We start from the raw sequence: 17,777 nt of genomic DNA, 5'->3' as shown, positions 1-17,777 counted from the left end.
TATGAGATGGGCTAGCAAAGAAATCCTGCCCCTGTACTCAGCATTGGTGAGGCCCCACCTCAAGTAATGTGTTCAGTTTTGGGCACCTCAGTACAGAAAGGACACTGAGATGCTGGAGCAGGTTCAAAGAAGGGCAACAAAGCTTGTGAAGGGCTTGGAGAATATCCCCTATGAGGAGCAACTGAAGGAAATGGGACTGATTTGTCTGGGGAAGAGGAGACTGAGGGGAGACCTTATTGAGAGCAAATACCTGAAAGATATGTGAGAGTGGGGAGTCGGTCTCTTCTCACTGGTGGCAGGTTACAGGACAAGTGGAAATGGCCTCAAGTTGGGCCAGGGGAGGTTTAGGTTGGCTATCAGGAAGAACTTCTTTACAGAAGGGGTTGTTAAGCACTGAAATAGGCTCTCCAGGGATGTGGTAGAGTCCCCATCCCTGAATATGTTTATAAACCATTTGGATGTTGTGCTCAGGTACATGAGTTAGCAGTGGATTGTGAGAGTTAGGGTTGTATGGTTTGTTTGTCATTGGACTCGATGATCTTGAGTTCTTTTCCAACCTGAGAAAATTCTATGATTCTATGATTCTGTAAGTGAAGACACAGAGGTAATCAGAGCTAACACTGACTCCCACAGAATCCTCTTTGTATTCTACAATCTTGACAGTGAAGATATGCATGTGTATAAAATACTTCTGTATTATAAATATATACTATAATTTTATACTGCATTTTCTTACACACATAATGATACACACAAATATAAATATATACTCAGATTATAACTTTCAGAAGAGCCCTGGAAAATAGATCATTATTTCCAGTCATGCAGGACAAGATTTAAACTTTTCTGGCTGAAAATGGTAGATGTCTAGTTAAAAGCAACAGAAGCATAGTTGACAGTGAATATTGCAATCAGAGTTCTCATAAGGGGTCATCAATGTGGGCAAACACTTAAAAATAAAACAAAGTGAAATTTCTACAGATTTAATGTGATATCTTGCATTTAAGCATTCATTTGTTTAAGCATTTTAGCATATTCATTTAAGCATTCATGTATTCATAAACATTCGTTTCATGGCTGGAACATATTTCCTACAAGGGCAGGCTGAGAGAATTGGGGCTCATGAGTCTGGAGAAGAGAAGGTTCCAGAGGGACCTTAGGAAAGCTGGGGATAAACTTTTTATAAGGGCAGGTAGTGAACAGGATAAGGGGAAATGGTTTTGAACTTGGAAGAGGGTAGATTTAGACTAGATATTAGGAAGAAATTCTTAACTGTGAGGGTGCTGAGATACTGGAGCAGGTTGCCCTGTAAGGCTGTGGATGCTCCCTCCCTGGAGACATTCAAAGCCAGGCTGGATGGGGCTTTGAGCAACCTGGTCTAGTGCGAGGTGTCCCTGCCTATAGTGGGGAGAAGGGTTCTGATGATCTTAAAGTTCCCTTCCAACTAAAAAAATTCTGTAGTTGTACGATCCTATGATTTCACAAACGAGGCTTACGGATTATTCTGACAGGATTCACAAAAAAAAAAAAAAAAAAAAAAAAAAAAAATTATGACAATAAATTGAATATGATCTTACTTGAAACTGCAAATAATTGGTAAAGAAGTTATATTTCAACAAGACCAGAACTGTTAAAGTCACTTTGGTTGTTATAAAGACAATTCCCCTTGAATTTCTATGACAAGATCTTCCAGTTGCATATAGAACTTGATTGCGAGGCACTGATTTAATACTCACTCAAGAAGAAAAGTATTAAGTAATGTTCTACTAGCATGGGATCCTGCACCACCTATTGGCCTGCCATTTTTCTAAATACAAAGCAGGCCAAACTCAAGTTGTGGAAGTAACATGTAGTGTTAAGTAAAATAAACACAAACTACTGTTCCAGATTTTAAAGCTGTCTCTGTATCTTACTTTTTTTTTTTTTTTTTTTTTTTTTTACAACAGGAATTTACAAAGAAACACAAAATGATGCAGCATCAGCTATAATGATGACGTGATAAACATCATCAGAGTCCATGACACCTGTATAAAGCATCTTTAACCAAACTACACAACTCCATGTATCATGACATACTATATTTAAGACCAGACAAGCATGTATTTCTGTACTGTCACAAAGAAAAGGATTACTACTAAAGCTCTAGTAGATGTAATTATTATAAAGAAGGTAAGATGAATGCTGAAAGAAAGCATGTAAAAGGACAAATGAAACCAGCAGAGCTGATAATTCAACATTAATGTACAAGAGTTTTCTATTTATCTACTTATAAACCATTCTGTAACTAAATAAAATGCCTCCTCTATTATCATTTCACTCACAACCCACTAAGATTGATCCACTGCAGCTAGCAGAGTAGCATGCAGACAATCTAGGATTTCAGAGGCAGAGGAAACACAGGGCCACAGAAGAGGATGAACTGTCTGTAAACATAGTTCAACTACTACAACTCATTTAACAAAGAAAGTAGAAAAGACAAAACTAAAAGTAAGAAATGCTTATATGCTTAGTTTAATTCAAATTTAATTTGAAATCTAAAAGCTGATTTATTTTTCAACTGAACAAGCAACAGAAACTTTATTATTGAGCAGTGGTTTTCATTTTTTTGTAACACCATGATCATAATTTCATCAGTTTGCACAGTAATAGATAAAACTGTACATTACTAGATAAAACTATAAATTTTTCTGTCAGTTTACTTGTTTTTGTATTTTTATGGAGCATTTTCAAGCAACATTTTTTATTCCAATAATTTCAGTAAATATGTCCTAGTCTTTAAAATAATAACTTTAAAAACAAAACAAACTAATTGAAACACTGGTATAAAAACAGAAAATATCTTTGTAAGAAAACACATTAGTTACTCACTAGTGATATTACTAAGAAGTACTAATTCTTACTCCATTACTTCATATATTGTATAGAGTAACTACTATCCAATTCAATTTTGGATAAAGTTAAGAGTGATCATTAAAAAAATGTGCTGTTGTAACTAAATTAATTTACAAAGCAATAAGGAAAAGGAATCACGCACATTCACCATTCAGGAAATGGGACTAATTCCCAAACTATTTTGCTGACACCGACCTGGGGAGGTAGGATATGCACTTTGCTACTGAGATTTTGAAATAAAGCAGTTATCTATTTATGCATGCTATTTCTCCATTAAAATTACATTGGATACTACACACCACGTGTACTTGAAGCCTTATTGACATTTCTTATTAATCACTTTGCTAAGTTTATGATCAAATAAGTTTTAAAAAAGCCATTCTCTCTAGTATATTTGCATGAAATTCAGTTTGTATGTATGTCAAAATCAAGAAAGGTAGATAGCATAGCTTACATGCAAAGAGCCCTCTTGTGGTTCCAAGCAGGTAAACTAAAATAGATTTATAATGCAGTATATACACACACACTCACACACAAACAGGATTATAACATGTATGTCGTTTTAGGAAAACATTACTTGGCCATTATTCAGAAAATATCTTTGCCCTACCTGCAGTCAGTTACTGAGAAGAACAAGCTCTCTCCGTAATTGACCACATCTGAGGCAGAGAGTATGCCATAATGACAGGTGGTGCACAAACTTTCATCCATCAGAGGTGGTTTCCCTATCCCTTCTTGACACAACTACTGAGATATATCAGCGAAGAGTTTTTTGGGGGGGTTTCATTCAGAATACATAAGAGTGGTTTTCCTATCTTCCAAAGTAGTTCGTTTTCTCAATAACATTAAACTTAAGGAAAATAGATTTACTAGAATGACTTAATGGTAGCCTTTACTTACGGATATTTGCAAGGTCAGACATGGCCTGAAATATTGGTACTTTAAGACACACGTTATAACTTTTATTCTGTTCTACTCACTGTTTTTTCTACTTCACCAAGATGTAGAACATTCATTTTCAAAGGGAAGAAACCTTCCAAACTAAATAATATATTTGAATTCTCTCGCTAAGGTTGAACAACCGATTTTACTTACTGTGTTTTATAACAGCATTTAGAAACCCATCTGTTACACGCTGGTTCAATAGTAAATAAAAATGAAGTTTCTTAAAATACAAAACAAAGCCAAAAAAGAGAAATAAAGAAGAAAGTAAATACAAAGAAAAATTAAATACCTTTTTGGCCTTGGTTTTTTTTTCATAAGTCTCTGATAATGGTTTTCTTTTTTCCTGAGTGGTGTCTTTGGAAAACAAATATTCAAACTCAGTAGTATCAAGTATATCAGGTTCTTCTAGTGATTCCCATAATGTTGGTATGGCAGTTTTCCTATTAAGGGAAAAATAATAATTAAAAAAAAAACTTACACTAAATATTTATTAAAAAAAGCCTTATTAACAATTGGCTTAAAACTCAAACAATCACTGCTAGCATACTAACAGCATTCTTTCTCTGCATCTAACTATTGTAAGGAGTCAAAATATTTTTCAGAAGGCTGTACTAAGAAGTGTAGCTACTTAGTAGACTACATGCTCAACTATCAAAGTGCACATGTGATAGGGCTTTTTTTTTGTATAATAACCATATATTGCAACTGCAGCTTGTGCAAATAACAGCTCTAGAGATCTCTGCCACTTCAACTAGGATTTCAACAGCAGCTTTTTTGACTAATTCCCAATAATCTTCCTAGACATATTAAAATAAACTATATCAACAAAGAGTGATCACACTTTATTCAAACATGTTTCAAGAGCATTTGTAGAGGTCTTGACTTACTTGGTGTTAGGTTCAGATGCTTCATGTTCATATGTAACTTTGTTTCAGGTTTAAGAAACTAGAACCTAAGTGGCCTATATCTTGGCAGACTAATCAATATTCCACATCACTCAAATTTTATATGCGGATTATCTTTCCTTTTGTACCTTAATCTTTCAGGAACAGATATAGTGTAGATAAGCATCACTGCTTAAACTTTGGAACTTATTAAACAAAATACTCTTGTTTTATCTGGATTTAGGAAAAATTATTTGTAATTTGTCAAACCAAACACTTCAATTTTGAACAAGTTTCAAAATTTCAATAACTTATGAAAGTATATTTGACAAAACTATCCTTTGACTGCACTTTCTGTCATATCTATCAGTAAAAGGTGGGCTCACTTCTTCCAGCAGATGTCAGTAAAAGGCAATAAAATGAGTTGCTACTAAAAAAACCATGAACATTGCAGAAAACCCTATGAGCTACATATGGCTGATGTCACCATACATATATTTATTAGATGTAATATGCAAAAAAATGTAATATGTACCCATATAATGGAGAAAAGGATTCTAAAAGCCACATTAATACTGAAATTTAGGATTGTTTTTATGTAATACTCAACCACACATTTATTGTGGTGAATGTTTAAGGAACTCTACTCTACTCATGGCATGAGCATCCACACTGGTGAAACATTTTCTGTATCACAGGAAGTGGCTAGAGTTCAACAGCTTCACTCTTCGGACACCAGCTGCAACCACTTCATTGAATAATGCTTTTTGGCTCTGTAAGAAGAACTTCAAGGTCCCAGATAGCTGCTGCTCTGAGCAGCAGACTGTTGAAAAAAACTTCGTATCTAGTGCAGAAAATGATGATGCTGGATCATTGGACCTGGTGTCCAGCATCTCATCAGCAAATTATGACTTAGACTCTATTTTGCACTCATTTTTCTGAGTGCAAAATAGACATTTCAGAAGGAACATTTTGATCTCAGTAAATTAATTGGAAAAAATGAAACAAGGTTTACTTTTGGACCAACTGTCGCTTCACTAATTTTCACAAGTAATTTTGGGAAAGTACAATCAAAATGCTCAAATATAAACTGATATAACTTCCTATGTTGGTTACATTGAAAAAAAATCCAAAGTTATTACTCGTTGTCTTAAAAATAAATTCAGTCAAAAACTAAATTAAAAGAAATATATAAATAAAACTGCTTTAACTGCAGATGTCTCTGTCAGTACTGCACCTCCTTTTTACCAGATGCTTTACACTACAGGTTCCTCTGCAGCAGGTATTTATGGATATACTTCACCTTTCCTGTTACACCAGAACTATACTTGAGGTTAAGCTCAAGTTTACTTTTTTCCAGAACAAGAATATTAGAAGCTGATATGGTGCTTTGAAGATAGCATCACCTTAAATGACTGGAGAGCCAAAGCAAATGAAAGTCAAAGTTCTTGCCGACCAAATTTTAGTATTTCAGTTTTAATTTTAATGATCTTTTCTCTAATAGGAAAAAAGAAAAAGAAGAAAAAAAAAGGTATCTTTCATCTCCTGGAAAACTTTTTATTTCTTTAGTACTAAGTCACGAAACAATTAAAATATTTGGTTGCTCTTTCACTAAAGTTTTCAGGGAGTGCTCTAACTCCCTCTGTTATACTCTGCTTTTTCTGTTATAATGTGCATAATTTTTTATTTATATAGCATTTTAAAACAATTTGTTGTGATCTATTATTAGGCTTCTATAACTGTTTTGTTGTTAATACATACAAATTCCATGCTTCTATATGCATTTTCACTGCTTGTTATTGTCTTAAATAGCTTATATAAATTTATATCATGACATATAGACAGAAAATAAGTCCAAATAAATTCAGTGTACCTGCTGCCTTGCAATTGTATCCGTGTCCAATACAAAGGCTTCATGGGACGGCTAGGTTCAATGGCAGGTTTTCGAGGACCTTGACTTGAAGATAAAGTGCTATTAAAAAAGAGCCCAGGTCCTGGGGGTGGGGGAGGTGGAGGTAACCCGGATCCAGGCAGTGGAGGAGGAACAGGAGGTCCCAACCCTGGAAGTGGTGGTGGTGCTGGTGGTGATGGTGCTTGAAAATCCCTACAGCCTTCAGAAAGTTGAGGTGGCAGTGAAGGCCCAGATGCAAAGTGAGGTGTCACTGAAGTTGGACCCATTGGCAAAGGTGGTGGTGGAGGAACTAAACCTTGTAGTGAAGAATCAGAGAAGGGTGGAGGTGGTGGTGGAGGTGGTGGAGGTGGTGGAGGAGGCAGCATTTGTTTTGGTTGACAAGACAAGACACTTTCTGAAGATGGTACATCATAACTGTCCTTATTTTCACCTTGGGTAGAAATACTATGTGTCAAAGATGAAATATTAAGCTTTTTTGGTACTATTTGGTTGTTTTTCACAGCTCTGTTTTCTTCTTCACTAGGCTTTATAAAAGTTTCTCTGTCAGTCTGTATACATACATTTCGGTATGTCTTTGGTGGATTATCATCTTCAGTAGAAACACCAATATCCCTTGCTTCTTCATTCCTTCTGTTCAATTTATTATCAAGTTCATTCTTCAGATGTGCAATGGTTTCCTCAAGCTGAGCAGTTGCTACAGCATGTTCTCCACGAATATGGAATACCCTGAGTTCAAACTGAGACTGCAGAACAACAAAAACCCCTCAGTGAATGTTTTTCTACTCTCTAGATCTTTTCACTTTTTAGAGCATTAATTCATTCTTTCAGGAAATATATTAAATGAAACTTCCAGCCTTGCCATGTAAAAGATCACTGTTTCCTCACTGTGACCATGACTCATCATTCAGTCAATGATACAATCCAGTTTTTGTCAAATACTCCTCCTCCTGTACTCACATCCCCCCACCCCTATATGATTTCCAGCTGACTATATTTTTATGACAGTAAAGATTTATTTTCTCCAGATTACTCTTGCAGGTACCAGATTAGAGGCAGGTACTTTCCAATTAAATCTTATTCCTTCATGTTGCTAGCACAGAAGAAACGTATAAGTATACAAATAAATTCATATACTCAAGTTCTGTAAATGTTTTAATGTGCTGAAATCAGATCTCAATTATGAATTTGAAAGTACTTGCTCAGCAAACCTAATCCACATAGCAACATGTTATAGAACAAAGTTGCCTTACTTTGGTAAAAATCTTTTGTGCAGTCATTGTAGATATTACATATGAAAACAATTCTGTGCTAGTACACTACATAACAGTCTCTGAATCCAGAGAAAAAAAACATCAGATTTAAAATTGATCTGAAAAACTCCTGCTAAAATTGATAAAAGTGCACTGCATTTGGATACCAAAAGTTAGGATCAACAGGATGGCAATTCAACATGAAGAGGACCAGCAAAGACAGCAGAACACAAAGTGATCATGAGTCAATAACTCTGTATGAAAATATATAAATAGATATGACATATGTAATAAAAATCAAAGGTGCCCTGCTGAGGTGCTCATTTTGGGAAAAATGCTGTCCTTCTGTTCATGATCACTTCTGAAATCTGGGGGAGCTTATTCAGCATTCATTTTCCAGGTTCTATGTACATCACATTTTGCCTCCATCTCACCCTTTCTCGACAATGGTTCCCTTCTTCTGCTTGCTTTCAGTTTCTATGGCTAAAAAAAATAGCTTACTGAACCTCATCAGTTTTCTTTGCAAGACGAAACTCAGCCTAAAGTCAACTGTTCTTCCAACATCACTATTTCTCTGATCCCTAAAACTAGCCACTAGCTAAGGTGCATCTTTTTCTATTCTTCCACAGGTTTCTGTTTCCACCCAGCACCCATTTTAAAGACATTGAAAACATCACACATTTAGGCCCAACCCTCTTCATTAAAAGCATTATTTTGTTCCTCCTTCTGCTCTCACTCAGAACTCAGGCTACAGAGGTCTACACCTTTGATTCTGACCAAACAGGGCCATGCCTATTAAAGCCTCACCAGTATGGCTGCACTCACAAATGAGTTTGACTTTCCAAGATTTGTCTAGTATTTGCCATTGGAACAGGACGCCATCTGTTTTCCTTGAGCAAAATCACCACACAAAAGCTAATGATCCAGCTGACTCTTAGTTCTCTTATATGGTAATATTTATGTAATACATTAGAAAGTCTGCATTATGCTCTTCCTAAAATATACCACTAACAATGGTTAGGATATGAACAAAAGACATCTATTATAAAAAATTTCCTCTCTTACTAAAATGCATGATATTTATGCAAATAATCAAAATATTGATGTATTTTCCACTTGCATCCAGCCCTCTGCAGTATGAGTGACTTCCAGTGACTTTCTTTTTGTACCTGCTGTGTGTATTTTCTGAATAGTGACAGCTCAGCTTTGGTTCCATGAGACTCAGAAACATATGAAACATTATTTTCAAATGCAGAAGAAAGACCAAAAGCTGAATTAGTACAATCTACCTCCATCCAGCATTACAGACTGAGATAAAGCACAAAATTAATCACAGAAGAGATTATATCCTTTCATTCAGAATGCAAAATGCAGATTATCTAAATATCTTTGAAATTATAATGTCAATTGACAAACCAGTACCAATGGGAGAATTTTTCTGCTCTTGTAAGTAACAAAAATTAACAATTAATATGACAAATATGGTCAGTTATAATCTGTATAGTCATTTCAATGCTATTAACTCAAGTATATTTGTTCTGCTACTGTTTATGTAATGTTATTGTATATGGACAAAGAAAGACTTTCTATCAATGATATGGAATTACTCTGATGCTAAGTTTTAAAGCAATTTGTATCTATGACTATAAGGAGGCCATATATTTCTACAGCAATCTACACTGAAAAGTTAGCTGTCGCCGTGTTTTTAGGCAAGGCTTATTGACACTACAAATGTTTTAAAAGAATCCTGAAAACTGAAATGGTAAAGCATTTTCTAGAACACTGTTTAGAGAAAGGAACATGCAGGACTTATCTTGGAAAACAGCAAGTAAATGCAGAACTAACATTTTTTCACTACTGTTTACTGTGCAATTCTACTCCAAAAAGTGACCACACAAAAATGGCATGTCACCACTGAACTATACCATTCTATGTATATCAGAGACAGATTACATCTTTAACTTAGAAGCATACACTTCTGCTAGTTTTTACTCAAATTAACCTGGAAAAACAATATAGTGCAGAGAAAGTGAGCTGAATTTTATTCTTTTTTTCTGACTTCATACACTGGCTGTTGCATCTGATTATTTACTTATCCCAAGCCATGAAAACTGAAAAAAAAAAAAAAAACCAGAACAAAGAAGAAAAAAAGTAACTGAGGATGTACTACTGTATAAGTGGGACTGTTCCAGGGGGAAAGGGAAGGGTGGAAGGTAAGAATTCTTGAATTGCTGCTGAAAAAAGTTTTATAGACTTCACAGCTTTTTTTTCTTAATAGTATTTGGTCATCAAAGTGCTGTGCATAGAAAAGAGAGGAAAAACATTTTTCAAAGACAGCCTCTGACTTTTTGTTCATTCTAAGTATTTTCATCCTCAGTTTTTGGAAGAGTTCACAGTTTTTATTCTTGCATTGTCTTGACAAAGAAGAAAAATGTCTTTTTTTGTTAAATCTCTGTCCTTGAAAAAACATACATTTGTTTTAAATTTTAACAACAATCAGAGATTTAGCAAAGAATTTTTCAAAGAAAAAAATTAAGTCCATGCCAATTTACATAAAAATCAAAATTCCTTTCTAACAAATACCTCAATAAATATAATCAGTTACATATGGTATATCACCATATTCAAGGGTACACAGTAAATGTTACACTAGTAGTTGATAGCAAAAAATACATAAAATGGATTCCCCACTCTCATACATTTCCAGCACTCTAAATATCTGTATAAGCTATATATATAGACTACAATTCTCTTTTTAATTTAAAAATACCAAATACAGAGCTTTATCCAGAAAATACAACAAAGTTAGTTGGGAGCAAATGCGATCAGAGCCAATATATAGAAAACAGTATTTCTACATGTTTTGTTATATATGTTAATATATTGTATTACTGATAACTAGCTTTTAGGCAGTTGAGAAAGAAAGACAGTCTTAGAGTGAGTAATTTTTCAATACAAAATCATTAGTATAACAAAACATTACAACATACTAAGTTACACTGCAACATGTAGATTATTTTTTTAATGGTATCAACATGGTTGCTTACATATAGGACTAAAAATTACCTAGAATTTATGTAACATTTTAAGCAATAATTGGCATCAAGTTTGACAATTTAAATATTTATTTTGATAATACAGGTGTTCCTTCTTGCATCTACACACCTATTCCCTCAGTCCTTTTACTGTTAATAGCTACCATTCGACTATTTCAGATTTTACAAGTTTATTCATTTGGAGAGTTCAGTTACAGAGTATATAGATCCCATCATTAGTCTTTGTTTTTCCTCAGCTGTCCTATTTAATTAATTTTAACATTTTTGATTTTTTAATTAATTTTAACACATTAATTTTACTGAGATGAACTGTCTTGTTAAGCATAAATCTCTCCTTTTCTGTAAGTTCTAATCAAACACACAAAGAACGCCTGTTAAGTCCTTGAAATTTCTTAGAACCCAGGATATGCAGACCATCTCTAATAATGCTCATTGTACTTCACAGAGTACCACAGCATATAATTATGGATGCAATTCTGTCAACTTTTGCACCTGGTCAGTGATTTACTCTGCTTGGAATATCTGTGCCCACAGAAAAAAACTTCATTGGACTCTAAGCCTTTCTTGAATCTGACAAATATAGCTTTGTATTAGGGAACCATTCAAAATTTAAAAGCAAAGTAAGTGTTAACTAAAAATAGACCATAAAAAAGCAGAGGACCATAAGTATGAAAAAAACCCAGAAGTTAATACTGACTGATTTCAGCCATCTCACTGTGCAATAACTTCTGTATCCTACAGAATAAAAGACTGTTAAATATAATATAAAGTACCGAAGGAAAAAAAAATTCTTCCACATATATTAAAATATTTAGGCTAATGCAAATTAGCATGATAACAGAGTAACAGAGTAGTGCCACTCTCAACTCTCACTTGACAGCAATTGCCATCATACCCATATCTTCCAAGGGAAACAGTTGCCCTAAAAATGAAGCTGGACATGTCCAAACAAGATCAAGTAGAAAGTTGTTAATGCCTCAGATTCTCTAACTTTGCTAAGTAATGTCAGTAAAAACATCACAGGCACCACAATTTCACAGGACAGATAATGTACAGTAGCTACAGGAAACCACATCACTTCAGAAGCATTATGTCATACAGAAAGGGAGAGAGATCTTTGCAGAAAGTCACCTCCCAAAAGTAAGCTAGTTTATGCCAGACAAAATAAATCTCACATGGCTTGCAAACAAAGGGATAGCAAGCTAAATTGAGACAAAAATTTCAAGGAAAATTGACACATTAATGGACAAAATTCACAGTTTTCATTGGCAAAAGCTCTCCATATTTTTAACCCTGTTAAACATTTAAATTTCTGTAGAATGAAATAAGGCAGCTGATCGTACAGCACATCAACAGAAGCAAATGATGCATTCTATAGATCTTCTCTGAGCCTAAAGTAATCCAAGAATGAAGCTACAACCTGCAGTGAGAGTTCATCACTTAGCTGTGAAGCTGCACCATGAACAACTGACACAGAATCCAAATACAGTAACAAAAGCCTTTCTTGTTACAAACACTATTTACTTTCTACCCTGTTTCTCACTTGCTTCTGTTACCTTGGTCTTAGGACTGCCTAAGATACTAAGTCTGTATAAATACAAGAATGCTAACATCTGTGTTTTCTGTTGGAGTTCAAAGATTATATTCAAGAAAAAAAATACTAGTATTATTCAAATATTTTAAAACAACATATAAAAATACAGAACAATTTTTTGAATTCTCTTTTCATTAATCATTTCTGTCATCAGTTCTGATGACAGTTTCTAATAAGTCACATTATCTATCATTTACCCATAAAATCAAATTATTCATTACTGCTACCAATTCATAATAATGCTTTGGCGAACAAAATTTGAAAACAATGTGAAAAATGACTGAAAACAAGATGAAGATGAAGCTTCAGTGACTAAAACTACAGAGGCAGTATGGATCCAATAAGAAAACTGATTGTAGCAGAGAGCAAGTTGTCTCTGATCTTGGGAGAATGTTTTTGGACACCTAACAGCTTTTTTATTAGTGTGGCTGATTAAAATGAAAAGCCTTACTACTAAAATGCTCTTTTTGATGAGTTTTTTTGCCATGAACTATAGACCTTGCAGTCCAGTGGGATACAAATCCTTTGATCCTGTGCAGTCACATAAATTCAAAGTCGTAAAACAACATTGAATTTGATTTTATTAGTGTGGCTGATGTTGCCAGAATCGTAATGCAATCTTGTTTTTCTTCTCTTTTCTTCCTTTTCTTTTGGGGAGGAGTGGAGAGCAAAGCAGAGTTTACTGTCAACATTGCTTCACATTATAAAGAACTAATTTCTTTGGCAGACGGACTCCAACTCTAAGTCACTATAACAAAGTCTTGTAACAACATGAGAGAGTAATGATATGCATCGTGTTTAAGCTTCAATGAATGATTTGGCTGAAGAAAAAGTAAGCTGAAGCAAAAAGCAGCATAAGTATAGCACATGAAAAATAGTAAGGACATACTTATGTTTCTGTAGAAGGATAACAGGCAACACTGAATAGTACTTTGCAGTAGAAAACAATCAGCAAAATGATGCTATGAGTTCTTATAAAGTATGAGATTTAAAGTTAATGGCCCTTTTAGAAATTGAAGCTTTTCATACTTCACGAGCATAGTTTTAGTTTAAAAAAATCTGTGAATACCTACACTGATGAAATGCCCTCTGTACCAATGTATAGAGAGTACGCATGTGCAGTAAAAGCATCTAAAACATTTTGAGGTGCAGCAAGCCATCCGCTTGCTAGCTATGGAAGGAAACATGTTCCTCACCTGTGTTACAGAGAGGGACCTCAACAAAAACGGAATGATCATTTGGTGAAACAGTTTGTTCTCCAACATATAATAAAATATATTACAAAACATGCTACTTCATTTCTCTGTAGCAAAGGAAATGAAGGTAGATGTTACCTTTGAGGTCAGCTTCACATTCAGAAAAGAAGTTTTCATTTAGGTACATAATTTAAAAATTACTTTTCCTCACAACTTCATGAAAAGTCAGATATATTTTTATACTGACAATATAATATTTGCCTCAATTACAGTGTTTAAAGAATACAAATTTCAAATATTCTTATCAAAACAAATTATATGAAGAAATGCTGCAAACAAGGTACCTCACAAAACTTCCACCTTGGTTTAACCAGCAAGCTCCCAATTCTGCAGAAATTATCGTAAATGTTGGTGGTAAAAACAACAGTAATTACCAGTCAGGTAACATCTCGAGGAAAACTCATCACTATGTTTACAACCAGTCTTGTTCTATGTCACTGATACATTTCTTAGCAGGTACACATAGCTAAAATATTGTTTTTGTCCTTCAGAGATTCTACTTGGCTCACAGTAGTAAAAGTTCCCTTTTGGAAATTATTCTTTATTTTTGTAAAAGACATGGCTACTTTAAACTAATGAATAGAGCATAATCAGCATTTACTATCACATTATGCTAGACACTCCCTTTACAAGACTCACAAAAATGTTTTAAAAAACTGTTTAAAACCAAAACCAGATTTGGTCAATTACTCAAAGGGGAAAACAATAAGTGTAGTTGCCAGAGCAAACTAAATTGCTCGCTCTTGATCAGTGTTTCCATGAATCTTCCTCTTTGACATAACCAGCTTCTCATTCAGGGAACATGATGAGAGTTAGTCCACACAATACAGAAACTGTATTGTGGAAAAGTGTTAAGTTTTAAGACTTCTGCAAGACTTTGTGCTGAAGCACAAAGGTGTATCATCCACAAAGCATGGAACCTCAGAAAGAGTATCACAATAAAGACACTGTAACACTAAAGTGCCAAAATGGATTCTGTACCCACGCAAACTGCAAAGCTCCTGCAAGATGTATCACAAGCCACTTTGGCTCAAATGTTTCTCAACTGTTAATCAATGATACAACTGATTTTCTAAGGAGCTCTCCTGAGATTCTGGTATCCCACTTGTAGGTGTGAAGTTAAAAATGAAAAATGATACAAACATTAAGAGGCAAACCTAAGCAGTCCAATGATTTTCTCTGAAATATTTTGCATCAGAAGGCTCAAATTAAGCCTCTGCACATAAAGAAAGAAAAATAGTAATATATGCCTATCTGAACACATTTTTTAAGGTCAGATGTATAGGAAACATTCTGGCAAATTAAAATTTGTGACATTGGAAAATTCACAATAAAACCATCTATATTCAAACCACACTTTGTTTGCAAAGCAAGGGAGGATGACCTCCCTTACTTGCTCAGTAACCAACAAGAATAAAAGCAAATACTGAATAGATAGTATTAATTTTATGATACATATTGAGGGGAAAACTGCCAATATAGAAGTAAAAACTTTATTACAACACCAGATCCAAGTCATTACAATATATCTCCTACAAGCAGTTTTCTGCCTTCCCTTCCAATCAGCTCCTCTCCCCCTCCAGCTTGCTGATCTCACCCTACTGTATATGCCCACGATTTTCTGCCACCTCTCACATACAACTTTCCAGCATACGTGCTCTGCTTCAACTTCCAGGGTTTTTCTTCCACACTGCAACTTCATCAAAAAAAGGGTCAGGAGACAAGCTCCTAGCTTTTGATTTCAGAACATCCATGGCAGCATGGGATCATGCTCCTTCCCTGCCAAGAGTAAATTGTGGCACCCATCCATTACTCAGTAGAACTTAATTTTGCCCCAGTGTTACTGCATAATAACTTCAGTGGTTTCAGAATCCTTGACAGCTTTGTGGAGCTGGCATATAAAAGATTAGTCAGCCCCATAAGATGCAATCAGAACAAAAAGCAGATTTGCAAAGTCAGAAGTATTTACTGAATGTGAGAAATAATAGTGCTGTCTCAAAAAACTTGTAAGCTACAATTTCAGACAAATTTTCCCTCTATCAGAAAATCATACATTCTTGTCAAAATGACCCCTATTCTAAAACTAAGAACACTAGAGCTTACAAAAAGGAAGTTTGCTAGAATTTTAAACAAAAGAAAATAATGCATATCATTTGAAGATAAGGATTGTGATTGTTAGATCCAAGCAAACAGCTGGTGCAGTAAATATCAAAAAGCCAATAAGTTTAGCATGTGGGTATGTACTTTCAAAATCATAGTGGTAGGGTAATGGTATCAAAAACACTCATACTACTAGATTTTTAGTGGCTTTTACATTTGTATGATCACATTTCACTTAATGTCTCTTCTCTGTAATTGTTTCCTATGTTACAGAGGTCTTCCAAATCTGTCAAAATTAAATGTCATCATGTTCACAGTATGCACTGTACTTTATTGTCTCTAGCACATATTCCATAGCTCACGATGATGGGATAAATTGGTTTTCACAAACTGTGATAAATGCAGGCGCTTTTTTTTGTTTGTTCGTTTGTTTTTATTATGCATTTTCCTAGGACACTTTCATTTTAACCTTAATTAAGCAAAGTATTTCATAATGTGTCTAAATTAGAGCATGAAGGCAGTCCTGCTGATCTTTAAAGGCTATAAATTGGCTTGGATACTCTACACACATATGAACTATCCAATACCACGTTCTGTATTAAGTTGTTTAGTAAGTGGGGTAATCCTTGGATTAACATATCTGTGGTTGACGTGAAACCTAAACAACATCACTTTTTACAGTAATATTGCATTGATGAAAATAATAGGGGTGGCAATCTAAGATGCACTGAAAGAAAATGGCAGAAAGTCCTCCTGGATATTCAAGTTATCTGCCAAAAAAATGAAAAACAAAAAACAAAAAACCCACAAGCCTGACACAATGTAAACACATGATTAATGTGAAAAACACCAATTATATCAAGAATATGATAAACAAGGTCAGTGGAAGAGGAGAAATAGATTTTTGCACAAAAGAGCACAACAGTAATAACAACGCTACCAAGTACTTGTTTATAGATTATTACATGGATACAGGAAGTGCAATTTACTAGTTTTTAAGATATAAGCAAGCACTGGCTGAATGGGAGAAATCTTTATTATATAAGTAATTCATGTTCTATCTTCAAGAAAAACAAGAGTGCTTGAAGAAAAACAAGAAAAATATGTACGGTTCCATCTTCCCAAATTTAAAATAGACAATTTTCTCACATTGTTCAAAGTTCACTACAATGTAACTTAATGTATTACTTAATTAGTAATGAGTAAATAAGTCAATTTCTAGAGATAAAAAAAAAAAAAAAAAAAAAGCAAAAAGCAGCCTTTTCAGAAAACAGTACAAATAACTAGGAACTAATTTTCTTCTGGAAAAAAAAAAAATATATATATATATATATATATATATGTATATGTATAAATATATATATATACAGCACTATCTACAGCAAGAGAAAGATGAGGAAGTATCAGAAGGAAATTAACTTATAGCACATGCTTTCAAGTAAAGTGAAGCACTTCTCAATAGTTCTTTCTGTGGATGTACGTACAGTGTAGAAAGTTATTGTTTTATTGATTGCTCTTATCCTTTGCTCTCATTCCCCAGTCTGCTACTCTACCTCCTCTACTACTGGCCATGCAAATTTATCTTTGGAGAGTGATTTTTATCCAACAATGTTGAGATTTAACTATTTCAACAAATACATACTCAAAACATAATCTTGCTGCCATTCTCTAGGAGTCTTAGGAGTACTGAAATTGTCAACTTAACATAATTTCATAGGCTTTCAGTCTGTTCTGTCTCATAATTTTTGTTTTTCTTGATCTTTGTATTGTTACTGTCACGTGCTGCGAAAATGCTCCATGTTAAACATGGAGAATGCCTTCATGAGAACAATGTAGCCAAAAGATTCATAAAGACACCCAAAGCATGCACGGTGGTAGAACTATTCAT

General features: G+C 34.4%; 1 protein-coding gene across 1 annotated transcript in view; it reads right to left on the bottom strand.

Moving 5' to 3' along the window:
* FMN1 (formin 1) overlaps positions 1 to 17,777 on the bottom strand; it is a gene marked incomplete at both ends in the record, with an annotated part of 115,560 nt that overhangs the window by 72,191 nt on the left and 25,592 nt on the right. Inside the window, 2 exons of the mRNA XM_079537821.1 lie at positions 4,127 to 4,277; positions 6,595 to 7,376. Coding sequence (XP_079393947.1) covers positions 4,127 to 4,277; positions 6,595 to 7,376 — 933 coding nt within the window. The remainder of the gene's footprint in view (positions 1 to 4,126; positions 4,278 to 6,594; positions 7,377 to 17,777) is intronic.

Source organism: Tetrao urogallus (genome assembly GCF_951394365.1).
Source record: "Tetrao urogallus genome assembly, chromosome: 6".
NCBI lineage: Eukaryota > Metazoa > Chordata > Aves > Galliformes > Phasianidae > Tetrao > Tetrao urogallus.
This window is presented reverse-complemented; position numbering and strand designations above follow the sequence as displayed.